This window comes from Salvia miltiorrhiza, chromosome 8, assembly GCF_028751815.1.
Source record: "Salvia miltiorrhiza cultivar Shanhuang (shh) chromosome 8, IMPLAD_Smil_shh, whole genome shotgun sequence".
Classification (NCBI taxonomy): domain Eukaryota; kingdom Viridiplantae; phylum Streptophyta; class Magnoliopsida; order Lamiales; family Lamiaceae; genus Salvia; species Salvia miltiorrhiza.
Genome location: NC_080394.1, coordinates 13,935,230 through 13,962,393, shown reverse-complemented (window position 1 = coordinate 13,962,393; position 27,164 = coordinate 13,935,230). Strand labels below are relative to the sequence as shown.

Below are 27,164 nucleotides of genomic sequence, written 5' to 3'. Positions count from 1 at the left end.
CCAAGCGGTGCGAACTCCTGTTTGTGAACAATGATGTCTAGGGTTCAAATCTCACCGCTCCTTCTACCTGAGCCTCCTCAAAAAAAAAAAAAAAAAAAAAAAAAAAAAAAAAAACGCTACAATAAATTGAATTACTTTTTCACTCACAAGATAGTTATTTAATATTTATTAAAATTTGTGTCATCAAAATGATGCACACCCTTAAAAAAGGGAGGAAGTATCATACACTATGAGTGTTTTCACTTTAATGGATGAAAAAAGGAGGGATAACAAAAATTTATGCTTTTAAATATCTGTTTTATTTTCTCACATTTTTACACAAAAGAGAAACTTACCATTTTTCCTTCCTTATTTTCACTTCAAGATTTTGTGTAAAATATGAGAAAAAAAATGAAACATTTAAAGACATAAATTTTGGTTATCTTTCTCCTATCCATTAAAGTGAAGGCCGCCTATGAATACGAAGATGATCGAGCATAGGAGTGTATTCATACTCTTCACATGAAGAGTATATATGAATAGGGTATGGAAATGAATGTTTGTCTGGAACAAGCATTAATTAATCTCTGAAATTCACGCCTCGTTTCTTCACAAACAATTAATGGAAGTCGGTATTATAATCTAGTTACTATAAATAATTGTGGCATTATTTTTTTAGATAGCGAGAAAAAAAAAACGAAAACGAAAACAAACACGTTGCAGCTATCCTTCCTTATAAATACTAGTCACCACGAGTCTCATCTCATCTCATGCGTACGCAGGCGCCGTGAAGGAGATGGTAAAGTTCTCGAAAGAATTGGAAGCGCAGCTCATCCCAGAATGGAAAGACGCATTTCTCAACTATTGGCAGCTCAAGAAACACATCAAAAAGATTAAGTTGGCAACAAAATCCAAACATGCTCAACACTCCCACTGCGATTTCGGTCGATCCATTTTCGACCCCATTCGCTCTCTCGCCGGAAAAATCTCCGCTGCCGCCGTCCACAAATGCACCCAAAATAATCAGGTAAACTACTAATCAAATCAAATCGAGATTTTTTTCGATTAAAATTCTGTTTCTTCACCTTAATTAAAATTTGTTCTTCGTTTTCGTATTGATTTCTTTTTTCTTTTAGTTTTATTTGTTAGTTGGAAATATTGTCAGGCTGTCTTGTAACGCACTCTCGAAAGATGGTAGAATTTGTGAAAGTTCGAAGAATTTTGCACGAAAAATATTACTGAATTTTCTTTTTTTTCACAAAAAATAGTAGAAGAGAATGCAATCACGATACGTCATTTTCGAGCAAAATTTAGTTCACATTCTAAAATAAAGCGAGTGTAGTTACACTGTACTGACAATAATATTACGTCATTACATCATATATAAATTATATATCTTGACATAGTTCTATTCTTTATGATTACTAATGATTAATGCCAAAGTTGCTTCATTGCTGTTTTTATATTGTCTTTTATCAATGTGTTAAAGCAAGAAACAGATTTTCGTTCACTTTTGATCATGAAGAAATCGTGAGAAAGGGAAACTAATTTTAACAACCTGAAAATGATATAAACCAATAAAAGTCGTGTTTTAATATTTTCGGTGAGATATTTTTCCTGTTTTTATTTTTATCTATTTTCTTTTTTATAAAATGATAGTACTGTTTTTGCAGATGAAAAGCAAAATTAGTATAATTGGTGAAGACGAAGAAGAAGTTGATGAAACTGAGCATGCTCAGCTCTTCTCTGAAGAATATGAGGTTATTATTGAAATAGCAATATTTTTGTTATTGTTTTCAGTAGGAATTCGTAATTGCATCGATTCTTTTGATTTCTTTTTCATAAAGTTATACTGGTTACTGGTTAGCTATATAGATTGTTGCACTAGACCTAAGAGACGTGCCAAAAACATTTATCTTAATTGAATCTTCTTTTTTTAGTAGTGGAGTACACTTTTAATAATAAAAACCAAATGTTTGAAATTTATTAATTAGCAGTGTTCCTTTTCAAGAATAGTGCTAAGAATAATTTAAATGACTACACTAGAAAGTAAGGATAGCGACAAATTAATAGTTAGCTACGAGACTTGAACGTGGTATTTTTTTTCATTTGCATCTACTATATTTGGGTTTTTATTTTTATGAATGAAACAGGTTAAGCTATTTTTCGAGATTTTAGACGATGAGCTGAAGAAAGTAAATGAATTTTATACGGAAAAAGAGAGTGAATTTGTTGAAAGAGGAGAATTACTGAATAAGCAGCTGCAGATATTGCTGAACCTCAAACGTGTTCTAAGCGCTCGGCGCCACAGGAAAATCCCGCCGCCTAAGACCGGCGGCGGCGACTCGGGGGTTCTCTCTACGCCTGACTCGCCGTCGTGGCGACGGAACTCGGACTTTTCCGGTTAGTTACTTTGCCCTTGAGACACTAATATATAACACAAACATGAATTCAAGATTCTGCTAGCTCGTGATTTTATGTGAACTAGAAAAGGATTCAAAGTATTAAAACTCTCATTCGTATATATTTTAGATTTGCTAGGAAGCACTTGAGTAGCCGAAAGCAATTTTAATTTGCTATAACTACTACTTAATTACATAATGTTCACACACCATCTTCTCAAAAAGAAAAAAGGGTTCACACACCATTTTTTTTAATAATTAATTACAATTAAGAAGAAACCAAAACATATATCTAAGAATAATATAATCAATTAGATACACAAATAAATAACAATTTAAGCTAACAATTATCAAGAACTACAAATGTATAATCAAATTATAATAAAACCATGTTAACAAAAAAAAGTGATACTAATTCACAAATACCCTAATAGTAATAACCCATATTTTTTTGTATGAAGATGTGTATATTAAGGCATAAAATGCACTAATTCATGTTTGGTTTGATTTGGATACACAAGAGTGTGGCACGGATGAAGCAACCGACGACGTGATAGCTGCACTAGAGAAAAATGGCGTCAAATTCGACTATTCATCAAAGCCAAAGAAAGGGATGAAGCCTAAGATAACAATGAGAATAGATATTCCGGCGACGACGCCGGCGCGCACCATCTCCGCCGTCACATCAATGCTGCGTGAGGATTTACCCAAAAAACGCGAATGCATCAACACAAACAAGATTCAGTCTGCTGAAAAGATGATACGAGGGGCATTTGTCGAACTTTACAGAGGCCTAGGCTTGCTTAAGACATACAGGTTTTTCTCTCACATTTTCGTTATTGATTTCTAGCTAGTTTATTCAAATTAATGAGAGTTTGATGGTTTTGGCAGCTCGCTGAATATGGTTGCCTTCACAAAGATACTCAAGAAATTCGACAAGGTAATTAAAATGATTTTAAATTTTAATTCAAATGTGGAGTGTTAGAATGGTTTTCAATAGTTTTATGATTTGATGAGACTATAAAAGGGATGTTTGTATCTTGATTTGCACTTTCCAGGTATCGAATCAGCAGGCATCAGCAGATTACCTGAAAAGAGTGAAAAGGTCCGATTTCATCACTTCAGATAAGGTGCATTTCAACTTATGAGTATCATTCAATAATTTTTTATACTTACTAATTAGTTTTAGCTAGTATAATGAGTGACACCATGTGTGTTGTGGAAATTAAGGTGGTAAGATTGATGGACGAAGTGGAGTCCTTATTCACAGAGCACTACACCAACAATGACAGGAAGAAAGCCATGAAGTTCTTGAGGCCACTGCATCACAAAGACTCCCACCTTATCACCTTTTTCGTCGGTACGATCATCATGTCGCAAATTTTACATATTCCAATCAATTTGATTTTAGGCATATATTAATCAATTTTTGTGTGTTACCGTGACAGGTTTATTCACAGGTAGTTTTGTGACATTATTTTGTGTCTATGCAATCTTGGCACATATAAGTGGCATGTTCTCACCAGCAACACAGACTGCTTATATGGAAACAGTCTATCCAATTTTCAGGTGAAATTTCACCACTTTTTTTCATAAACAGAACAATATGATCATCAAATGTGCTAAATCTGTTGAGTTTTGGGGAAATTTGCAGCATGTTTGCATTGCTGAGCCTGCACTTGTTCATGTATGGTTGCAATCTGCTTATGTGGAAGAACAGCAGGATAAACTACAACTTCATCTTCGAGTTCCAACCGAGCAACGCCCTCAAGTATAGGGACGCTTTCCTCATTTGCACCTCTTTGATGACTGCAGTTGTTGGTGCTTTGGTGCTGCACCTCGTCTTGCTTTCAACGGGCTTCTTCCCTCATGAGGTCGACCTCATTCCCGGGATCTTGCTGCTGGTTAGTTGATTTCCATGTTTCACCAAAAGATTTTGTGTTACTAGGCTTTGAACTGATGCACAAGGTTTGATAATCTCGGTGTTTCTGTATAGTGTGCTCTGCTGCTGCTGGTATGCCCATTGAACGTGTTTTACCGGCCAACACGCTACTGCTTCCTTAGAGTAATCCGGAACATCATCTGCTCCCCGTTTTACAAGGCAAATAGCGCGTCTTTGATAAGAGTTTGATTGTATAGTGAATATTGACAGGTTCAAGATTGACAGATTTTGAGGCGTCTCATATCCGATTCAACTGCAGGTTTTGCTGGTGGACTTCTTCATGGCTGATCAGCTCACTAGCCAGATCCCATTGTTAAGGCACCTGGAAGCCGTGTCGTGCTATCTTATAGCAGGAGGGTTCAAAGTGCAGCGTTTTGAGATGTGCAAGTCAGGGAAGATGTATAGGGAGCTGGCTTATGTCATCTCCTTCGCACCCTACTACTGGCGAGCAATGCAGGTATGCTGCATAGCATTAAGCGTTGGATATGATTATGCTCTAGCTTTGACTGGTGGGCACGTGTGTGTCGTGTTAGTGTGCAAGGAGATGGTTCGACGAGAGCAATCCGGATCACCTTGCTAATCTGGGGAAGTATGTCTCGGCCATGATGGCAGCAGGGGCGAGGCTTACGTACGCCAGGCAGCCGTCGCGGCTATGGCTGTGCGTAGTTTTGGTGACTTCAGTGGTGGCCTCAATTTACCAGATGTATTGGGACTTTGTTAAGGATTGGGGGCTTCTCAATAGGAAGTCCAAGAATCCATGGCTCAGGGATGATTTGGTGCTCAAGAACACTAGCATTTACTATATATCCATAGTGAGTCACCCCTCTCTCTCTCTATCTATTTCACTCTCTGACTTGTGTGAATTCTCAGGCATTGAACTTTGTCCTGAGAATACTATGGGTGGAGGCGGTGATCAAATTCAACGCTGGGACGTTGGAGACGCACATGCTCGACTTTTTCTTAGCTTCAATGGAGGTGATAAGGCGCGGACACTGGAACTACTACAGGTAAAACAAAATGAATAGCACAAGATAGCATCATTCAAATCTGTGTTCACTAACACTAAATGGTGAAATAAAAAAGGTTGGAAAATGAACACCTGCACAATGCTGGCAAGTTTAGAGCAGTCAAGACAGTGCCCTTACCGTTCAAAGAGATGGATTCGGAGTGAGATGACGTGTATATAGATGCATCAGAATTGCTTGCAAGGAGGAGGAGACGACATTTCGACTAACCATGACCCTCCACATAGCTATCAATGACACAGGGCACTCAAGCAATCAACTAAGAGAGTTTCTAGCAACAACTTCTTGGTTGAGCAGTGCTGATAACCACTCCAGTTTATGACAGATATACCTCAGTGCAATCGCGAGCTGTGTCTACCCTATCGTGTCTAGCAATCTTCGTGTACCTTATTAGTCTAGACACTTGTATCTTGATTTGGTGTATGAGCTATAACTACATAGACAAAATGTGTCTATCAAGAAAATGCAGAGAAAGTGGATTTCAATTACATCTGCTGCCTACTTCAGATTTTAAAGGCTCCTTGCTTGAACACAGTAAAGGAGTAAAAGAAATTGGCTGTGAAAACAGATAAACAGAAAGAGATGCGCATATTCATATAAACACCAAAGAATCAGATTCAAAAGGCGTAATCGTCTACCTGCATTTACACACAGAATGGTTCAATACTTTCAACATTGTTCCCATAAATGGAGGATCGTATCACACAGTAGCATCACTTTATATTATTTCAATCCAAAAGCATTTCAGATATCATACTTCCCATTAAGCAAAAGGGAAGAAAACCGGATATATAATACAGTAATTACAAACAAAGTTGCTGCATTAAAAAAAACAAAATAAATAAACAACCTCACAAACACTCCAAGAAACAAGTTTTAACTAACATAGCTAATATGCCAAAACAACAGGCAATAAGTTATTGCTCGATCCAATAGGCTGAAAACTTAACCTAGAACAAGTACCTCCACTGCGCAGGACGATCTTTGGATATAAGCAGAACCCTTGAAGACAAGTAATCAAACGAAGGATAGTACATGTTATCTGGTCCAATGATTTCTTTGACATTTTGGGAGCTGTTATAATCCATTGCGTACGAAGGTAGTCCATCATCCTTTAAGGAGTCGAAAACAAATAAACCAAGTCCACAAACTCCCATGACATAGTTTGAACTTCCCCAAACTTGGGTCAATGCTGTGAAGTGGCTGTGAGCATTTGACTCAGGTAATGTGTAGGTGCTAAAAAGCCTTTGTTTGCGCAAAGAGAACTGTTGGATTTGGGAAGAGTATTGCTTTTTCACAGCTGATCTTAATGTAGAACATCCAATGTAGATGGAATCCCCATGTGAGAAAGCTGACTGCACGTCCACTCCGACTTTAGGTATCTTAAAAGCAATGCCTGAAGGTTGCCGGAAATCTAGAACATTAATGGAATCTGAAGTGCAGAATACTCCATCATTACCTTCTGCTTCTGCTGAACTAACCCTGCATAAAATGTATAAATTAGTAGCCTCAATAACTCTGCAGCGAAGGAACTCAACCGTCGAGCAGACAACATACTCAAAAATCAAAACTAAAAGCAATAAAGAGTCATGTGTTGACAGACAGACACACACACATAATATAGAGAGTTTATGAAGACAAAGGGTACCGCATTCAGTTTCTCTTACCTTTGTCTAACTCCTCCACCTAATTCGGCATCAGTGTTATTCACATGCAGAGCTGAGATTCTACGACCAGAAGAAGATACTGATAGCAGTGCCTGAGAACTAAGACAGCTGACATCCCAAACAGAAATACTGTCCGATTCTGCAACTGCCACTTTTCCTCTATTTCTCCACTGCAAAGGACTTGCATAGTCCATTGCGCAGAGAGGTCTCTGCAAATCCCATTTCATCACTTGCAGCCCATCACGGATATCATAGAGTTGGACCATCCTTTGATAGCTAGAGCCCGACATAATGAGAGGTCCACATGGTTTATACCACCATTGTTGGTTTTCAGCAGCCATAGCAGTAGACAGAGTGAATCTTCCATGCATTGTGTTGTTCGACAGAGGAGCAAGGGCTGTTCTTACACGGGCAGTTTCATCTTCAAAATGATAAGCACGTATCTTTTTGGAGTAGAAGTCCCACGAGCAGAAACCTGAATGCGCAGAATTTCCAGCAGATGCCGCCACAACATATCTTTCAGAACATCCATCTGCACTAGGGGCACGGATAATCCAACAATCCTGCCATATATTTGGGACGACTCCTGCAGGGGGCTTGTATTCGGCCTTCTCCTGTGAAGAAACAATTTTGTTGCAATCTTCAGCAATTCATTAATGTATATTAATAACTAAAGGTATTGTGAACAGATATCATACAAAATGGCAAACGAATAGGAAAAGGTTGTGATTGTACCTCAGAATTAGAAATATCATAAAAGGAACAATAGCCATCATCATGAGCTAGAAGAACAGACTCTCCCTCGGACACAAACCATCCTCCAGTTGAGGTCTTCCGTCCGATATCATTCAGTTTATAAGTAGAATCTTCCTCTACCTCCTCTCCAAATGTCATGCCTGGCAATCTCTCTTCGTCATCAAATTCATTAAGCTTTTCATCAGCCTTGAGGAAAGCATCAATACTAACTTTGTCATTAAGTGCATTTATAGAAGAACTTTCTGCAATACAAGTCTTAGAATCGTCCATCTCTTGAAGCTCGCTTGCTTCTCCACCAACATGTGATTCCACCTTACTCAAAGAAGCCAACAATTCCACAGCAATAGCATTATCTTCGAATATGGTTGCCTTCTCACCCACAATAAGTGTGTCTTTGGACTCTCCAACTTCTGATACACAGGTCTCGGAACCTCTAACCGTTGCCTTAAATAAAGTCCTATCTCTAATCAACTTATGATGAGGAAACAACCGAGCTTCCAGTTCTTCATTCAACCCCTTAGCTGTGTATTGAGTATCCCTGAGTTCCTTTTCTTCTTTCTCAACTCGACTGTTTTCTACAGTTTTCACATCACTACTAGAAACATATACCATGGCCTTCTCAATCCCCGTGATCTTTTCTTGAATATCAGACAATATCATCTTGGAGGCATCCGGGTTATTCATGTCCAACATCTCTTTCGTTCTTTTAATGTCAGATGCTATCCTCTTCACTTTCCCTTCCAAAAAGGCAAGTTTTTCATGAAGCTTGCTGGGATACTTGTTTGGTGCATTTTCTCGGGGAGCACCAGGACAGCTGCTAACTTTGCTGACCATCTTCGATTCTCTGGAAGGTACAACCCCTACCATGCTAGACTTCATAATCTTCACTTCGTCTGTAAATTTGCTACTTTTTAGACCAACCTCTAAGCCAGACTTCGAACAAACTTCCTCAATATCCGACATTTTCACCACAGAGCTCGACTTTTGCTCTTTTTCGACACTATCCCCAGTTAAAACCGTTACAGCGAGTTTCTCATTTCCTTGAAACCCCCCATTTGGATCCTCCACATTTTTCTTGAAATCTTTCAACACCCTATTCTCCAGGTTCGGTGTTCCCATAGCAACTGAGCCTAAAATATCTTCTTTTATATCACTTCTCCCGTCGTTCACGACCCTAATGTGAATCTTATCTTTTTTAAGTTCACCCACAAATCCCCCATTTTTCGCCAAATCTTTTCCAACCCTTTTCTCAATATCAGATTTCACATTCAAACCTTTCAAATTAACCCCACTCTCTTTTCCCCTACCCGAGCCCATATAAACCCTCGAAGAATTTTTCCTCAAATCAGACAAAACCCTAGTAAACTCAGAAGGGCTGGAACTCCTACCTCTCGGCACAGATGAAGTAGACCGCCTGGACCGTGTCTCCTCCGCCGGCGGCGGCGGCGCCACGGACTTGTCTACCCGCGCCATGGGTTTCAAAGTGGGCTTTTGCGTCGCTCCCCGAACCAGTGACGTGGGTCTGGGGTTCTCCTTCCCTGTCGAAACAGACCTCCCTGACATTGGGGACACTTTTCCGGCGGCGGGTGCTGCGGAGATTTTCCCTCCTCCGCCGCCGCGTTCTTTAATTCTGCGCACCGGCGCTGTGGACATTTTGCTAGATTTGATTGAGCTGCTGCGCTTTCTTTCTGCGTGTGTTCTTGGAGTGTAGTTGATGAAAATTGGTTTTAAGGATTCGATTGATTCTTGAGATGTCTGAAAAGAAATACTAGTATGAGATTGCGTTTAGGCGGGAGAATGTCGGTCTTTTGATTTTGAAAATTTTTGGGACCTTAACTTTTAAATGATTATTATGGTCAGATCAAATAATTCAGGAAATGTTCTTGATTAATTTGATTTATTTATGGTCTTTTGGTAGAGATTTATTCTTTCGAAAGATTTGATACACAAAATCTAAGGGAAATTTAGACGACTGATTTTGTAGAAAACGAATTGTGAATGACAACAATTTTTATTTTTTTCAAATGTAACCAGCTAATCACCAGAATTTTAGTTACTTTATTTTAGAAGGGAATATTAACAGTTTCCAAATTTATTTTAGTTACTAAATAAATCCAATAAGGATTCTAAACTTTGGACAGAATATCAGTTCAAAATAATTGAATTGTTGACGAGGTATATTTATTTTTTATTCAATATTTTTTGTGTTACCATGAAAACTAGTATACTCACCCGTGCGATGCACGGATGTGACATTTAAAACTATATAATTATAAAGTGTGATATTATAACTATCAAATAACTTAAATATATTATAAATAATACTGAGATAAATACAATATAAAGTTACATATATATTTAAAAAAAAAACTCATATTTACATGCATGTGTTGTATTCATATGTTATGTATTTAATTTTGTGATTTTAGATTTATCTACTCTATAAAAAATATGTACTATAAATGTTTTCATTTGTAAGTGCTATTTAAATTATCTAAATAAATTAGTGATATTACATAATTTATTTGAGCTATATTTTCACTTTTTATTATCTTCAAAAGTTTATCTCTTAATTTTCAACATGTTTTTGTTTTCTTTTCTAATTATAGAAGAAACACATCATATGTATTGATGGGAATAAATAACAATGAGTAGTTTTTATATACATTATAAAAAGAATGGATATGTTTCTATTACAAATTAGAATGACTAATTTTCATTATTAACACAAAATTAAATATACAAATTTGTTTCGTCTTATAGCACACACTAATTATCCAATAACAATGTTTTAAATATATATATCCAATAACAATATAAAACTAAATATTTAAAAAATCCTACTTTTTTTAATCATTTTTGTGTGCTTCTTTTTCTTCTTCTTCTTCTTCTCAATGTATTTTTATTTTAGCTCAGCCCTAAATATATATATATATATATATATATATATATATATATATATATATATATATTCTAATCTAATTCTTATATCTTTAAGCTTTATTTTGCAACTTTTAGAAGAAGAAAAAAAAAGTTGAATGCGTTTGTGAACATTGTGTCAGCTAGAAAATTGAATCCAAACGTATAATGCGATTTGTAACACTATTGAACAATAGGGCTAAAAATGCTCTTAGGCCATCTCCTTTTACACCAAACTCAATCTCCAAAAAACACTTTTCATATATTTTCTTTTCATTTACTTTTTCTATTTTTTAATCATGTCTATATATTTTATTTTCTCAAATTATATGTTAAGCCACAAAATTTTTTAATCATTAATTTCATATAATTATATTTTAAATCGTATAACTTTATATTATTAATGTTATTATTCATATATTTGCTAAATTTTGTAATGCATCATGTAACTTAAGAAAGCTAGAATTTGGATTATTTTAGTTAATTTGGGCCCAGTTTGTTTTAGTAATATTAGTCCATTAATTATGAGTTAATTAAAAATAGTCCACTCTTGGACTCTTCATTTTCAAAATAGGCCCATCCCAAACCCTTCTCTCATTTTTGTTCACTCAAGCCCACAAACCGCTCACTGCTCTCTCTCGGACTGTCATTCAGCAATTGTCGCCGCCGCTGACGTGCACACCATCATCTCCCTAGCCTCACGCCCTCTGTCTTGCTTTACGAATTTTCCGGCGATAGACGTTAAAGAATTTTCCGGCGATATCCGCCATTTAACGTCGTGCTCCACTGCTCTGTTGCTGCAACAGCACGCCGCCGACTCTGTTTATCCCCACTGATTTAGCCACCTCGCATTCAATTCAAGGTTTTTTCTAAAATCTGGGCGTGACAATTACCTTCTATTGAAATTCTCATTTTTTTCATTTTGTCTTCGATTGAAGTTCTCAATTTTTTCATTTTCTCTTTGATTAAGAAAGAGAACAACTGCATATTCAGAACTCTTCGATTGAAGTTTTCATTTTTTTCATTTTCTTTATATTTTTTTATTTCATTTTTATGGTGAAGATATTGAGTTAATTTTGTTGGTTTGATGGCTGAAATTCATGTTTATGAGTAAAATTGTTGTTGAAATCACGTTTATTTAAAATTTTGGAGGAAAAAACTGTCAAAATTTTTATCGGGAAAATATAAAACTGTAAAACTGTGTTTTCATATAATATATAGATTTCGCTTAATGGAGGCTAAACTTACTATAATTATCCTAATTTATTTATTACTTGAAAACGCAGTTATTTGACAATTTTCTTTATCTCCAAATATATAATAATCTATCTATCTATAATATATTAAAAAATAATATATTAAAAAAGGAAACTTTTAATTTTAAATTAATTTTAAAATTGAGTGATAATTTTGTAGTTAGAATAAAATTAAAATTTTATTTACAAATTATATTTTTTTTTCCTTTTCCTTTTCGTTTTCTCTATTTTTTTCTTTTGTTTTATTTTTTTAATTATGAAATTCAATTAATTATAAGATATTTAATATGCATATCAAATTAAAGTTCATAATAAGAGTTTTAATTTGATACGACCTTACTTGAACAAGATTTGTTCCATAGGCTCGTACCTCTGTATCTTTGATTTTTAAGGAGACAGGAAACCAAGTCTGGTGGATCAGCCATGGCTGCTCGACCAGAGCGTGATTAACCGCACCCAGGGGTTCAGTTGCTGAGCCGCTGGTGCAGTGGGGGATCGTTCTCGGCTCGCTTCGTAGGACCGAGATGGTCTTGCAGTTGTCTGACAGACTAAATATACTTTTTAATGTAAAAAATTATAAAATAAAAGGGCTTTAATTTGTTAATATATTTTATGTAAATATTTGATTTAAAATATAAAAGTTATTTTTATTTAAAGATTAAAATTTAAAAAAAAATCTCTCCTCTATCATGTTTTTTTTGAATAAATCTATTTTAAAATTCTTTTTATCTTTTCCTTTTTTTTAACTTTTTTTTTACTTTTCATAATATCAATTATTGTTATTGTGAATTCTTCTTTATTTTTTTAATCCACAAATACTACATAATTTAAATAATATTACTCACTCCATCCACGAAATGTCGTACTAATTTGTCATTTTGATCCGTCCACAAAAAATTGTCCTAATCTATTTTTAGCAAATTTGTGATTCCTTTCTCTACTCACTAACATGTGGACCTCATTCTCCACTCACTAACTTAATTAATTTTTTTCACTTTTCTTTATTTGTGGGCCCCTTTCTTCATTAACTAAATAAACAACATAAATTTTCTTAAAATTCGTGCTTTCCTCCCTTATGACAATATTTTGTGGACATAGTGATATTAAATAATAGTACTAACATTTAAATCAAGCCCACTATCCACTCACATACAATCCTAATTATTTCATAATCTCCATACAACAATATTTATACTACATCAGTCGAACACCATACGCATTTATGCTGCAACTCATTTCTACAAATTTAAAATGGCTCATGCATTTCAATTCATTGAAGATCATGAAAAAGGATTGAGTAAATTTGTGATTCAACGTCGCCTCATACACTGCTATAAATCAACTCATTTAAACAACAAAACAATAGAATATATATATTCTATTACAAAAAAAAATATAGTTAATTTTACATTTATATTTTTGTAAACAAATATACTAATTTTCTCATGCTTTGCAGGAAAATAAAGTGTATGCTACCATTCAACATCAAGATATTGAAAGTTCAGAAACACTCTTGAAGTTGGGAAAGTATTTGCTATTATGAAATACATTGTGGCAAACAACGCAAACAGAATTAAGACAGCAAGATCCAATCTCAAATTACTTTTTTCAAACAAACTCAAATATGTGAGTTGGACGACTTCAAATTTCCTTCAGCCATTACAAATTTCAAACAATTTGCAGAGATAAAAACAATTCAAAACATGGCTGATGAACTTCTTTTTGATAAGTACACTATTCATTTCAATTATAAATATTTAAATTATGTTCATTATTAATACTATAGCCAACATTATGAATTACAGATGTTATTGGAGTGATAGTTTCATACTTTTCACTACAAACAAAACAATGCAATTCTTCAAAGCTCATTGACTTCACACTAGAAGATTTCAAGTAAAATTAGAAATTCTTTCTCTATCTTTAAATTCATATAATTTTCTATGCTAATAGACTCACTATTGTTATTTTCATATGAATATCGAGGTGAAACTATATCATGCACACTATGGGGTGATTATGCTAACAAACTTTCAGATTTTCTACAATATAAACAAGAAATCCTTATTATACTAATGATGCAATTCTGCAAAGCAACTTCATACAAAGGTATTTATCTTTAACCTGAAATATTATTTCCTATATAAATCCAATATTATAATATGCTATTCATTACAAGTAGACAAAATAAATAATATGTATTTTTATAGTCTATAGTTAATTTCATATTATAAATAATTTATTATAGTCTGCTATGTGTTTCATATTATAAACCACATGACATAGTCTGATGTTCATTTCATATATATTTTTTTATATTTCAAATATTATGTATAATCTGATTGTTTATAGTCTAATTGTTTATATTTAATTGGAAGTGCAAAGGTATTTGACTGAAAGTACAAAGGTATAGAGGTATTTCTAATTGTTTGAAGTAAGATATTATAGTCTGATTTTGTATTAAATTGAAAGTACAGAAGTATTTATCTATAATCTGAAATACTATTATTATACATATGAAACTAATTCTTTTATTTCACATGTGAAGTTAAGGTTACTAATTTCTACAGAGTTACAAATATCATGTTAAAAGACAGCAATCCCATTATTGAAGACTTCAACAAAAAGTAAGTAACTTATCTTCACATTTCAATATATTAAAAACTCATAATAATAAGTAATATCTAACTTTTTTAAAAAATAAGTAATATCTAACTATTTAAATATTCATGCTCAAAGATTCAGATATGTCAGCAAATTTGAGTTCAAAATCAAAATTGAATTCAGATTTAGCACCAATAAAATAAATTTCCAAAAATTTGGACTTTGAAATTCAATTGAAAACAATTAGAGAAATCAAGACTAGCCAAGAGGTAATAAAAAGTACTAAATAAAAGCAATATTTCAAAATTTAAAATATAGACTATTACTTAATGACTAATGATGTTTTTTTGTTCATATTGGTCACTTTTGGGTCCATGCAACAATATTGAATATAGAAAATATTGGTGATTGGACATACATGGCATGCAACAAGTGTTTTACTAAGCTATTACCTACTCAAGATAATTTATATTGCAAAATATACAACACAAATGATGTTGAAGGCAGGCTGAGGTTATAAATTATTCTATTACATTTAATAATTTTCTATTTACTAATTGTTAATTGTTTTGTCATGTGATACAAAAGGCATAAGTTAACACTTCAAGTAGCAGACGAGAACGAAATTGCAATATTTCATCTATGGAAACGTGAATGTCTACAAATTTTAGGAATGATAGCAAAATTTAACAAGGTAAAAACTTTTGTAATTTTCAAGTACATTTCAGATTTCCATTTTTGAATACATGTACTTATTATACTTTATTTTTAATGTTTCAAGGTTGGTGATCTTAATGAACTACCCATGGAGATTGAATCATTGATCGACAAGAAGGTTTTGTTTAAAGTAAATGTGAGATGGACAAAACCAATAAATTCACTGGAGCATACAATGTAGGAAAGGTTTTGACTGACCATGATGAAATCAAAGCATATATGGAGAACTACAAAGGAATCGAGGTATTATTTTAAGACATTTTCATATTTAAAACATTTCATTTTATACATTGTAATTGAATGTTTTTTTATCACAATGAAGATACCAAAGGAAGGAGTTGAGATGAATGAGAAAACTGATGAAAAACAAAAGCAGGTACATCTTGATATATATCTCCATGGGTTACTATACAAGAAATATGGGGCAGAATACTTTGCTGCCTATCTAGATTCTGGTGCAAGGAATCTGCGCAACAAAGAGAAATATTCCCAACAAAAATTGAAGAGGAGTAACCTCAGATAGTTGGGAGAGATTTTTCAAATAAAAATTTACTCCAATCAAAATGAGTAAAACAGACGGAGATTTTGATCGGAGGAGCAGGACAAACACCTTGGTATAAGGTAAAAACTCCACCTATCTATTTCCACAATACATGTTCAGATATATTGCTTGGAAATAATTTTCTACAGACATTCAAGCGGGTCACACAAGACAATGAAGTTAGAAGGCTAGTGTTCACAACCAATTGTGACCACAAGATCGTTGTGCAAAGGTTGAACAGAGCATTCAATCAAACCATGTCAATCAGCTATTGCAGCAAGCATGGTGATAATGAAGGCAAACTTCGACAACCAAATATCAAGGATTAAAGAAGGTTTGGAGAAATTGTAGATATGGAGAACCAGACCTGAAAACAAACGAGAAATGCCGGTGTTCATAGCCGATGTTAAAAGGAGAATCTAATAATATTATCATGAGAATCCTTTGGCATAGTGGGATATGAATCAACTCGAAGCTACCTTGAAGGTGAAAACCAACAAGGAGCATGAGTTCGTAAGGTATAAGCCAATCCTACTGATACTTGAGATCAACAGAATATGAAAAGCATAATCAATTAACATCTTAAATTTGCGATTAATTGAATCGCAAAACTCACTTCTCAGTAGTCCTGGATTTCTGGTGAGGAATCAAGGTGAGATTAAAAGAGGTAAACCAAGATCGGTTATTAATTATAAAAGAATTAATAACACTCTAGAATTTGATGGATATTTTATTTCGAATAGAGAACACCTTATTGGTTGCATTAGGAATACTAAGGTTTTCTCTAAGTTTGATTGCAAGTCAGATTTCTAAGAAATGAGTAAGAAGTTTACAGCATTCTCAACTCCACACGAACAATATATCTGGAATGTCATGCCTATGGGGCTAGATAATGCGCATCAGATATTCCAAAGAAAAATGGTTAATCTCTTCAAAGATTATTCCACATTTAAGTTTGTCTATATTGATGATATTCTTATAGCATCAAAAGATATTGACGAACATGTCAAATATTTGGAGATCTTTGCAGATGCTTGTCAAAATGAGGGATTAGTATTGTCATAAAAGAAGGTAGTCATGGCAACCCAGAAGATGGAGTTTCTAGGAATTGAGATTGACAAACTTGGGATAATTCAACAGGACCATATTGTTGAAAAGGTTCAAAATTTCCCAAAAGATCTCAAGGAGAAGAAACAACTTCAAAGTTGTTTAGGAGTTGTTAGTTTTGCAGGAATGTTTATTAAAAATATTGCAGGTATTACTAAATAAAGATGTTTCATTCACTTGGAAAGAAGAACATCGAGAGAGTATGAAAAGGTTAAAAGAAAATTGTAAAAATCTCCTCAAACTTTTAATACCACATAATAAGGACAACTTAGTCCTATATGCCAATGCGAGTAATTTTTAGTGGGCAGTAGTTCTCACTAAGATCACTCATAACGGAGAAGAGCCATGCAGATATTGTAGTGGGGTCTTTTCTGATGATGAAGTTGTGGTAGTGGCATATCAATGAAAAAGAATTCTATGCAATTAGGAAGACATTTAGAAAATGGCCCTTATTCCTACTCGCTAAGAAATTTACTTTGAAAGTTGAAAATGGCCCTTATTCCCGGATGGGGATCGATGGAAGTTTGGAGATCACTTGATCCGCAATCAGCATGCCCCTGATCGGATTTTCTGGCCGGCGGCAAAGTTTGGCTGCTACACGGTGAAATCTGGCTATCATCTTGCATGCAAGCTTAAACAACGCTCTGACCCGGCGTCGTCTTGCTCGAATGATGCCTTGTGGAAATGGATTTGGAAGATGGATGTTATCCCGAAAGTCCAATTATTTATGTGGAGATGCTTGAGTGGGGCCATCCCGACGACTACTTCTCTTCGCCAACGATCCATTAGTATTGACCCGATCTGCCAAAGATGTGGTATTCATGCAGAAACTTTGGAACATGCACTTCGAGATTGCCCGTGGGCTCAGTTTTTCTGGGCTGCTTCGCCTCTTCGCCTTCAGCCTCTACCTGCTTCGGCGTTGTGCTCCATCAAAGATTGGTTCGACTTCTTCCGTGAGAATCATCCTAAAGAAACCCAAAATCTCTTTGCCGTCCTCTGCTGGACTGTGTGGTATGCTAGAAACTTGAGAGCTTTTCAAGATAAAACTCTTAGCCATCAAGATTGCTTCTCGATCGCGCAGCGCTCAATGTGGAGCAAAATCGTGAGTACTCCACAGGCCCGGGTCTCTCGTGCCCCCTCTTTGAGATGTGAGGAAAATCAGTGGAAGGTGAGCTGTGATGCTGCTTTTGCTAGAGGTGTGGGTGTGGGTTTGGCAGCTGTGCTTACGGATGCGGACGGTGTGGTTTCTGGATGCCGGTTCGGGTTTGTGGAATGAGCGTTTACGACTGAAGAAGTGGAGGGCTTGGCTGTTGCGGAGGGTCTGTGCCTATGCAAAGAATGGAGGAAAGAGGATGTTATTGTAGAAATGGACTGCCAGAACCTCTTTTGGAAGCTCACCAACTCTTCTACTGACTTCTCTTATGTGGGCGCTGCTTTGTGGGATATTTGTGCGATTGCTGATAGCTTCCGTCGTGTTTCCTACAGCTGGACTCCCAGGGAGGGTAATAGTATTGCTGATAAGTTAGCTAAGCATGCCACGGTTTTACGCAATGTTTCTTTCTTTACTGGTGTTGTCCCCAGTACTCTTGTTGATTCTCTTGCTTGATTTATAAAGTGTTGGCTTTATTCTCAAAAAAAAAAAAATAGAATCTAAGCCTAAAAAATCCAGATTGTTTAGATGGAAAGTTGAATGTCAATATTATATTTATGATATTGTTGTTCTAAAATCTCAAGAGGATGTTCTTGCAGATTTCCTAACAAGAGAGAAATCCGAGTGAAATCGACTTCATTATATACAGAAAGCAAGAGTTTCGTGAAAAAATGGAGCTACTTCAAAGAATCAGGGAATACTGTGTTCTTCATGCCCAACATGCAGGAAGGATACAAACCATCGACCAAGAAAACGTGTCGTATGGAATACAAGATTGCATGATAGAGATGATTAAGCTCCATATGCTACACAGGGGCCACTCTTTCACGTTATCAAGGAACCCCTAATAAAAGACGACATTATCGTACAAGGCGGATTACCTGTAGCAAGGGATTCAAGTACCAGCATAAGTCCTGAGACTATAGCCATTGAGCCAGAAGCTCAAGGAAAAGATTATGTTAATCATCATGTCAACCTAACACCTCTGGGGTAAAAGAGAGAGATCAGTCTTAGGCTTATGATGGATAAATCTAAGATTGATACTACTAATATTATCGAAGTATCTCCTATCTGACAGGTTTACCAAATAAGATGAGAGAAGCTCAATTAAAGGAGAAGTATTAATCCAGTTTATTGCCTAGTTGGTGTTGTGGGAAAATATCTTCGAATGTGGATGACCGTAGGGGCCAATACATAAGAGTAAAGGAATGGTATGAATTTTGGGGTATTAGCCTCAGTTTATACTATATCACCAACGTTCAATGAGATCAAGGATCTACCCAAATAGATCCAAGAAATGATCTACGACGCATGGTCAATGAATGAGTTCCTCAAGAGAGAGGATGTTTTAGAGTTGTATTTCTATAGTGCAACCCTTGAACCAACAAGAAAAATGAATCACAAAGCTTTTCATTTCATCAAAGTTTAGAGGTTGACAACCGAGCTTTTAACCGAACCAAAGCACCGAAAAATTAGTCCTCAATCGTCGTTACATTCACAGAGGATCAAATCTCCACAAGGCGAGCATGGGGATTATGGGTCTGTCTCATTGAGATGGACAAAGTCAAATTTAGGTTTAAGTTCTTTCAGAACTCGAACTTGAGTTCATTCTTGTTAAATACTATGACAGGAAGCACGACGAAGTTTGTGGAAAATGCTTTCGAAGACAAGAGGTCACTGCTGTGGAAAAACAAGATCGTGGAGAGTGAAGAAACTCATCGCAAGTTCTGTAATATGGCTCATTTTGGTCATTTGGCTAATCACATCTGTGTAGAGTGCCCCAACCAGAAGTAACCGAAATTCGGAAAGGGTTTCTTACCCAACCAGATAGGAAGAAATTTTGGTCCAATGAATACGAGGAACTTAGGATTCCTCGTGGATGAGCACCTCGAGCACCACCAAAAAAGTAAAACGCCCTACAACTAAAAGAAAGTCATGTAACTCACAACAAAACCAAAAAGAAAACGAAAAGAGTGGGTGGACTGAAAGGATTCAGATTACTCTTCAAAAAATAGAGAGGATTGAGAATGGAACTACTATTAAGGCTCCACACGAGAAAAAAATTGGCACCAAAACATCAATAATCATTGCTTTAAAGAAAATTATTGAAGGAAAAGTCCCAATATCACAAGAAAGCAGTCGACCCCTACAAACATTATCAGGAGAGATAATGGGAGATAGACCCGACAACAGGTGAATGCACCAAAGTCTTTGACTTCTTTTAATAATGGCAGACAAGTTATCACACCCAGACTAGCTGACCACGAAGAATACGTCAAAGGCTAATGATGCAAGAAAGAAGAGGGGTTAAAACCTCTATAAAAACAAGAGCTTGAAGAGAAGGAAAGGATTCAGAACAAGCACACACTTCAAGCACGCCATTATTCTCTTCAAAAGATTATCTTTGTAATATTTTCAGTTTTTCAGTTTTTAGTTTCTTTAATTTTATGTATGAAATTACAGCTACTAATGAGTAACTAAACAAGTTAGTCTTATCCCTACGGGGAATATTATTTATGTATTAAATATTTTATAATTTCTCAATAAATATTCTATTTTTGCTCAACTTTTCGGTTGAAGTAGATATTTTCTTTCATAAATATTATACGTCGAAGCTGGGAATTTTCATAGAAAATCACCGCTTAACCATTTAATGTGCATCTGTATGGTTGGATCTAATATGTAAAACAATGGTGATAGACTCTGGATAATTCACAGCCAAAGGCGGATCTACTCGTGGCCTGTACTGGGCTCTAGCCCAGTATACAAGCCCAAATATTTTTCCTATATGTATCAAATATATTTAGCGTAATATCTATATAGCCCAGCTCATAGTCCAGCTCAACCTTTAAAAAATATAAAAAATATATTCAATATATTAATGAAAATTAGTTCATTTTTATATAATATAAATTATTTTTTAAAAAAAATGCATAGATATGTAGCTCTTTATGTGCTTTCAATGTACCTATTATTGAATCAATACAAAGAGTACAATTATTTATTATATTATGTGATTGATTTTTAATCTTAGGTCCTTTAAAATTTTACTCAAACACAAAAACAAGTTGTACAGAATGTCCAAATTTTTTTGGCCCTAGGACTACTGCCCCCGAACCCCCGTGCAATACCTTCAAGTTCAGCCCCCCTTATTGACAAATCCCGGATCCACCCCTGTTCACAGCTGCTGCTAAAGGAGGATTGTTGCAACTATCTCTTGCGAGAGTGTGGTTAGTTGTATCCCGAGGAGGTGAACAATCCGTAAAATGCAACTTGCCGATTTCAGAAGTAGTTCAACTGAAGGTATAAAGTTGGTTTATGTTCAGATTAATATTAAAGTTATATGGAAGTATGTTGGACCTTATTTTGTGATTAATTTGGATTGATAATTGCTTTATAATTTGCAGAAAACTCATAAGGCTAATCTTGTATGAATAAAATTATTTGGGTGAATTTGAGAGATATGTACAAATGAGGGTGTGATTTTTAAATTATGATACTCCCTCCGTCCACGAAAATATGATCTAATTTTTCATTTTGGTCCGTCCACAAAAATATGACCATAACCTATTTTTAGTAATGATTTGACTAATTTGTGGAGCCATTTCTCCATTCACTAACTTGTGGATCCCTTTCTCCACTCCCTATTATAATTAACGTTTTCAATTTTTCTTAATTTGTGGGCCTTTTTCTCCACTCTAAATAAACAACAAAAGTTTTCTTAAATTCTGTGTCACCCTCCCTTAAGTCATAGTTTCGTGGATGGAAGAAGTACTATGAAAGTAGGTAGGGTAATTTTGGCACACTTCTTAGAAAGTGGGCATTTTCTGCACACATGTTGAGAAAAGATGACAGTATTGCACTTTGCCCTTAGTTAAATTATTTATATTATTTATTATCCATTAATTTAAAGAATTTGTACAAACTTAATAAATATTGTTTATATACTATTAACAAAAATGTGGCAAATCAATCATACATCTATCATACTTCAAATTTACATATGTTTTTTTTTTCTTTTTCTAAAATCTTTAATCCCACATCAACTTTTTGTAAATTTCATCAAATGAAAAAATATATAAAAATGTATTTTTATTATCATAACTTAAAATTAGTATTTAATTAATGAACATAATTGAGATTAATATTATTTTAAATATTGTACTATTAATTTAATCTGATTGTATCGCCCGTTAACGGACGTTAAAAGGCGGGGGGAGGGGGGAAATTGGTGCAATAAAGCCACGTTGAGGTAGTGGACAGCGCTCCCCCCTGACGGTAGGGGGCTAAACGCGATAGGGACGCCATCGATAGGGGGAATCTGATACTTAAAAAAAAAAATCAGGTGGGCCCCACTCATCTCTCTCTCTCTCCTTGATTCTCGTATCTGGCGCCTCACCGCCTCACACCCATCGACACCTCCGGCGAAGCCAATTTTCTCTCTCTAAATTCAGTCTGCGAAAGCAGCGGCGGCACCATTGGTGTCATCAAAGTGAATTATAAATTCGCTGGCTCCGACGCCAATCTCAGCACTCTCAGCACTCACGATGATGTCCACCACCTCTCCATTAACGCCGGGGGAAATTGGTGCGATAAAGTCACGTTGAGATAGTGGGCAGCTCTCTTCCCTGACGGTAGAAGGCTAAACGCGATAGGGACGCCATCGATAGGGAGAATCTGATACTTAACCCTAAAAATAATTATAAATATCCATGTAAAATGATTCTCGTAGAAGTTAGACGGTAGTGGTATATTTCCATATGACACTCTCATTTGACATTTCCAAATCCATCAACTAACCACTCGAAAAGAAACTAAAATAAAAGGGAAAATCTCAAATCTAGAAAATTGACATAGACTACATGAGGCTTCTGTCTGAATATCTGGAATCCACGTGGCACGATCTCCGTCCACCTCCGCATGAAATGGAGCACACGACTAAAGTAGCAGTGGGTGTAATACACAAATCCTCCCCACCACCCAATCACAAACTCCACACAACACACAGTCACCGCAGCAGGAAATGGCGTCGGTGCTTCAATCGCCGCTTCCTCTCTCCCACCACCGCACTTCTTCCTCGAAATCTGCCTCCACTTCTCTCAGCAATTTTCCGACAACTCACAGAATTTGCAATTTGCCGGCGCTTCACAGGAGAAGAAGCTGTGATTTCAAGAATGACGTCATCTGTCAATCGTCTTCCGGTGAAGTCACGTTCATTGAGCCCCCTAAATCTGCACCGTCCAAAGATGATCTTGATGGCTCCCTCAAGATCAAATTATTGGTCTGAGTTCTATTCTTCATGTTTCTCTGCTAAAATTTCTGCTTCTTGAATATTGACTTTCAATGGAATTCTTGCTTTACTTTATTTTTTTATAGGAACCATGTGAGCATGTTCTTAAATTAGGGAACTTTGTGTTTTGGGTGATCTATATGTAGATACTATGATCTTGAATGCTCAGATTTTTGTGAAGAACTTTCCATCGGATTGGGATGAATGGATTATTAGGGAAACATGGTTGTTATTAGATGTCAAGACTATATATTTAGACTGTTATTTATGGTTGTATAATTTAGTCATTCAGCAACCTTTGAATATAAATAGATAAGTTATGTCTTTGTTGAATCAATATGGTTAGTGTTATTTCGTGATCAAGAACGAACAAGTAGGAAATCCAACTTGTAGGTTATACGACTATGTTAAAATTGGAAATTCTCAAAAGAGCTCTTAGTTGATTCAACTTCTTGTATCCGTATGAGCAAAGTGAGTTGCGTAATCATAATGTTGGAACGAGATTGTAAAGGACATTTCGCTTATATCTCTTGGAACATGTTCCGGGTCATTTGTATTGCATAAGGGGGTGTTTACTTTTGAGGATTAGTGTAGATAGATAAAAATAGTAAGTCCTACTAAATAGATTGAAACATCAAGGCCCTTGATAATTTATATCGTTTGAGCTAGTTTTGTTTGATTTGTATTCCATTGAAAGGGTGAGATTGGTTGAGGATCAAAATAATCAATGATGCAAAGTAAACTCCCCCTAAAGGAATTACGCGGATTATCTTAGTGATGTAGACAGACTGACAAGTTTATTTGAATTATTATATGCGAACAAGTGTAGCTGAATTGGTGGAGGTCAGAGTCTGAATTCTTCTCAGATTTGTGAGATTCCCTGGTCACTTTTGATTGGAAGAGTTGTATATGATGAAATTTATCTCAACCGTGATGCCTTCTCTTCCATTTATATTCGTTTCTGTGCGTGTTTCCACCTACTGTATGTGGTTGCTGGTGTTTGTTGGGCTTAAAAAAGATTCCCTGTGTTTGCTAGACGATAACGTAGGCATCTAAATTGAGGAGATACATATCTGTACTTGACAATATCATATGAGTAAGAATTCTAGACTATGCTTGAATTCGGTTTCCATTCAACTTTCCTGTTAACTCCATCTCTGAAACTTGTCTATTATGCAACCCCGAACAGTTATGTGCCTAGCTAGATTTTTATTTCATGGTGTGGTTGTATATTGTAGAGTGCTGTTTCTGGGTTAAATAGAGGTCTCGCAGCGAGCGAAGATGACCTGAGAAAAGCGGATGAGGCAGCAAAAGAGCTTGAAACAGCTGGAGGTCCAGTCGATCTATTAGCTGACATGGATAAGCTGCAAGGCAGGTGGAAACTGGTTTACAGCAGCGCCTTCTCCTCACGGACTCTTGGAGGTAGCCGACCCGGCCCACCTACCGGGAGGCTTCTTCCTATAACTCTCGGCCAGGTACAAAATACCACCTGCCTCATATCATATTCACTTGAATTTCGACTTCCCCGTCCCTGTCCCCTGTCCCTTTCAAATGATCTTATAATATCGCGTTCTCCTATGTAACATCTACATAGAAATAGTTGTAGTAGCTACTAGAATCCATCACATCGCTCGCTGAGTTGTTCCTGTAGTTAATATTTATGCATTCTGTGCACGGGGGTTGTCTATTCTTTTAATTTTTTCCAAAATTCATGGTATAATTTGTGTTTAATTAGGTATTCCAAAGGATCGATGTCTTCAGCAAAGACTTTGACAATATCGTTGAGCTCGAATTGGGAGCCCCGTGGCCTCTGCCGCCTCTTGAAGTGACAGCCACTTTGGCCCACAAATTTGAACTCATAGGTTTGGAATTTGATGTAACTAGTGATTGCATTAAAGCTTGCACGTTAGTCTTAAGATGATGTTTATAACATTGAAACAGGGAGCAGTGGAATGAAGATCACCTTTGAGAAAACAACAGTGAAGACGACAGGAAACTTGTCTCAGTTGCCGGCATTGGACATCCCCCGCATACCAGATGGATTCAGACCGCAATCTAATACGGGAAGCGGCGAGTTTGAGGTCACGTACCTCGACTCTGATACGCGTATAACTCGAGGAGACAGAGGAGAGCTCAGGGTTTTTGTCATCGCCTAGACTTTTGGTGCAGTCTTGAAGCTGGGAAGAATCAAACAGTTGTTTCCTATATTGTGTGCTGTTGTAAGTGGGAGATGCCATTTTGTACTGAGAAATTTAGGAATGTGGAACCATATTTTTGGTTGATAGGATTTGTGAAATGAGTTTATTTCAACGTAAAATTACATTATAACACCTGAGCTAGTGATCTTGAACGAAAATGCCCCGAACAATATCAAGTAGAAATTTTGCTTCAATCGCTACTCAAAAACATTACTATAACCGTTTTTTCCCGGTTTGTCAACAATGTCTACAAACGCAAATCACTTTATGAGACTTTTGGAAATTGCTTTTTGAACCCTAATATTTAGGACCGTGAGCTCGGCTCGAAAAAAGCTCGTTCAAGTTCGTTTAGAGAAGTTTGATAAATAAGTAAATCAAACGCGGGTTTGGTAGTATTCGGCTCGTTAGCTCATGAATAAGTTTGTTAAGTAATTCATCTTGAAAATAAAAATTATTAATAGGTAATATATCTACTAAAATTAATATTTTTATATTAAATCTTTAATTAACTCTATTTGCTATAACAGAATAATTAATATATTTATTATTTTGAACGAAATAATTTATTTTCAAAAAAAAAATCAATATTTTGAATATAAATATAAATTTAGAAAGTTCGTATAGGCTCGATTAAGTTCTCACGAACCTCAAAGTATTTGATAAACAAAGTTTGAGATTCGACTCAATATTAAACAAATCAAACTTGAACCTATCACTATTCGGTTCGACTCAGTTTGATTATTCCCCTACTAATATTTATACAAATTAGATAAAGGAGAAACATGGGGGGGGGAGGTGAATTAGAGAAGAAGAAGTGACGCTGAGGATTGAAAAAGAAGCAGTGTTGTGATAAATGGCCTACATCTGAATTTTTATTAATAGGATTAAGAGAAGGGCTACCGTGAAAACACTTCTTAAAATAAAAATAAAAATGTTTTTCAATATACAAATTTTATGTAGAACATGTATGAATTCATCCAATAGGGTTACGAATTGTGAAAAATAAATTTTTGCTACCTTTGAAATTGAACTCAGGACCACGAATTCATCCAATAGGGATACGAATTGTGAAAAATAAAATTTTGCTACCTTTGGGATTCGAACTCAGGACAACGGATTCATCCAATAGGGTTACGAATCAACCGTAGATCTTGATGATCTAAAGGCTGAAAATTGTTTATATTTTATATTTTAAGAAGTGTTTTTATTTTAGCCTTCCTCTATGATTAATTACACAAAAATACACGAATTTTAATTATTTTTTTATTTTGTACACAAACTTTAAAAATTATATTTTAAATCATATTTTGTACACAAACTTTGCAACTCAGTCAATTTTGAGGGGATTTAGTTTGGGCTGGTCGAATTTTAAGGAATATTTAAATTAATTAAATAGTGCTTAAAGTTATGTTTGGGCTGATCATAGTGTTAGGATTATTTAAATTAATTATATATTACTTTTTTAAAAGAGCAAATTAACTAAATATTACTTAAAAATAAGGGATAGTTTCTAAGGTAGCCATACAAAATAGTAAAAATCAATAATTATTCTCAAAATATAATTATTTTGTGCTTTTTTAATCTTTTGTTCTCTAGATCTCGAGTATCAGA

General features: G+C 35.4%; 3 protein-coding genes and 1 non-coding gene across 4 annotated transcripts; 3 read left to right on the top strand and 1 right to left on the bottom strand.

Annotated features, from left to right (window-relative positions):
- Window positions 1-489: 489 nt before the first annotated feature.
- LOC131001218 (phosphate transporter PHO1-like) lies at window positions 490-5,836 on the top strand. The gene is made up of 14 exons (XM_057927544.1): window positions 490-1,006; window positions 1,653-1,739; window positions 2,133-2,382; window positions 2,903-3,197; window positions 3,273-3,321; window positions 3,440-3,511; window positions 3,612-3,741; window positions 3,830-3,950; window positions 4,036-4,285; window positions 4,378-4,482; window positions 4,583-4,780; window positions 4,857-5,135; window positions 5,194-5,330; window positions 5,407-5,836. The coding sequence occupies exons 1-14, from the start codon at window positions 776-778 to the stop codon at window positions 5,492-5,494; spliced, it is 2,292 nt and encodes a 763-aa protein (XP_057783527.1). The 5' UTR covers window positions 490-775; the 3' UTR covers window positions 5,495-5,836.
- A 209-nt stretch (window positions 5,837-6,045) lies between these two features.
- LOC131001217 (KIN14B-interacting protein At4g14310) lies at window positions 6,046-9,581 on the bottom strand. Its single transcript, XM_057927543.1, has 3 exons — window positions 7,751-9,581; window positions 7,016-7,629; window positions 6,046-6,830 (listed from the first exon to the last, which is right to left on the bottom strand). Exons 1-3 carry the CDS (start codon window positions 9,422-9,424, stop codon window positions 6,299-6,301), a joined length of 2,820 nt encoding a protein of 939 aa, XP_057783526.1. The 5' UTR covers window positions 9,425-9,581; the 3' UTR covers window positions 6,046-6,298.
- A 2,695-nt stretch (window positions 9,582-12,276) lies between these two features.
- Window positions 12,277-12,496, top strand: LOC131002082 (small nucleolar RNA U3). Its single transcript, XR_009094162.1, has one exon. It is a non-coding gene; the product is annotated as a small nucleolar RNA U3 (small nucleolar RNA).
- A 10,429-nt stretch (window positions 12,497-22,925) lies between these two features.
- On the top strand, window positions 22,926-25,685 carry LOC131001216 (plastid-lipid-associated protein 6, chloroplastic). The gene is made up of 4 exons (XM_057927542.1): window positions 22,926-23,346; window positions 24,594-24,830; window positions 25,091-25,217; window positions 25,297-25,685. The coding sequence occupies exons 1-4, from the start codon at window positions 23,089-23,091 to the stop codon at window positions 25,509-25,511; spliced, it is 837 nt and encodes a 278-aa protein (XP_057783525.1). The 5' UTR covers window positions 22,926-23,088; the 3' UTR covers window positions 25,512-25,685.
- Window positions 25,686-27,164: the final 1,479 nt, after the last annotated feature.

Bases quoted from the DNA above. Each gene is read 5' to 3' on its own strand.
- LOC131001218 (XM_057927544.1), top strand. From the start codon at position 776: ATGGTAAAGTTCTCGAAAGAATTGGAAGCGCAGCTCATCCCAGAATGG. The intron at 2,383-2,902 runs GTTAGTTACTTT...TGGATACACAAG, and splicing joins ACGGAACTCGGACTTTTCCG to AGTGTGGCACGGATGAAGCA. The intron at 3,951-4,035 runs GTGAAATTTCAC...GGAAATTTGCAG, and splicing joins ACAGTCTATCCAATTTTCAG to CATGTTTGCATTGCTGAGCC.
- LOC131001216 (XM_057927542.1), top strand. From the start codon at position 23,089: ATGGCGTCGGTGCTTCAATCGCCGCTTCCTCTCTCCCACCACCGCACT. The intron at 23,347-24,593 runs GTCTGAGTTCTA...TGTATATTGTAG, and splicing joins CCCTCAAGATCAAATTATTG to AGTGCTGTTTCTGGGTTAAA. The intron at 24,831-25,090 runs GTACAAAATACC...GTGTTTAATTAG, and splicing joins TTCCTATAACTCTCGGCCAG to GTATTCCAAAGGATCGATGT.
- LOC131001217 (XM_057927543.1), bottom strand. From the start codon at position 9,424: ATGTCCACAGCGCCGGTGCGCAGAATTAAAGAACGCGGCGGCGGAGGA. The intron at 7,630-7,750 runs GTACAATCACAA...GTTTCTTCACAG, and splicing joins ATGATATTTCTAATTCTGAG to GAGAAGGCCGAATACAAGCC. The intron at 6,831-7,015 runs GTAAGAGAAACT...CATTTTATGCAG, and splicing joins GGTGGAGGAGTTAGACAAAG to GGTTAGTTCAGCAGAAGCAG.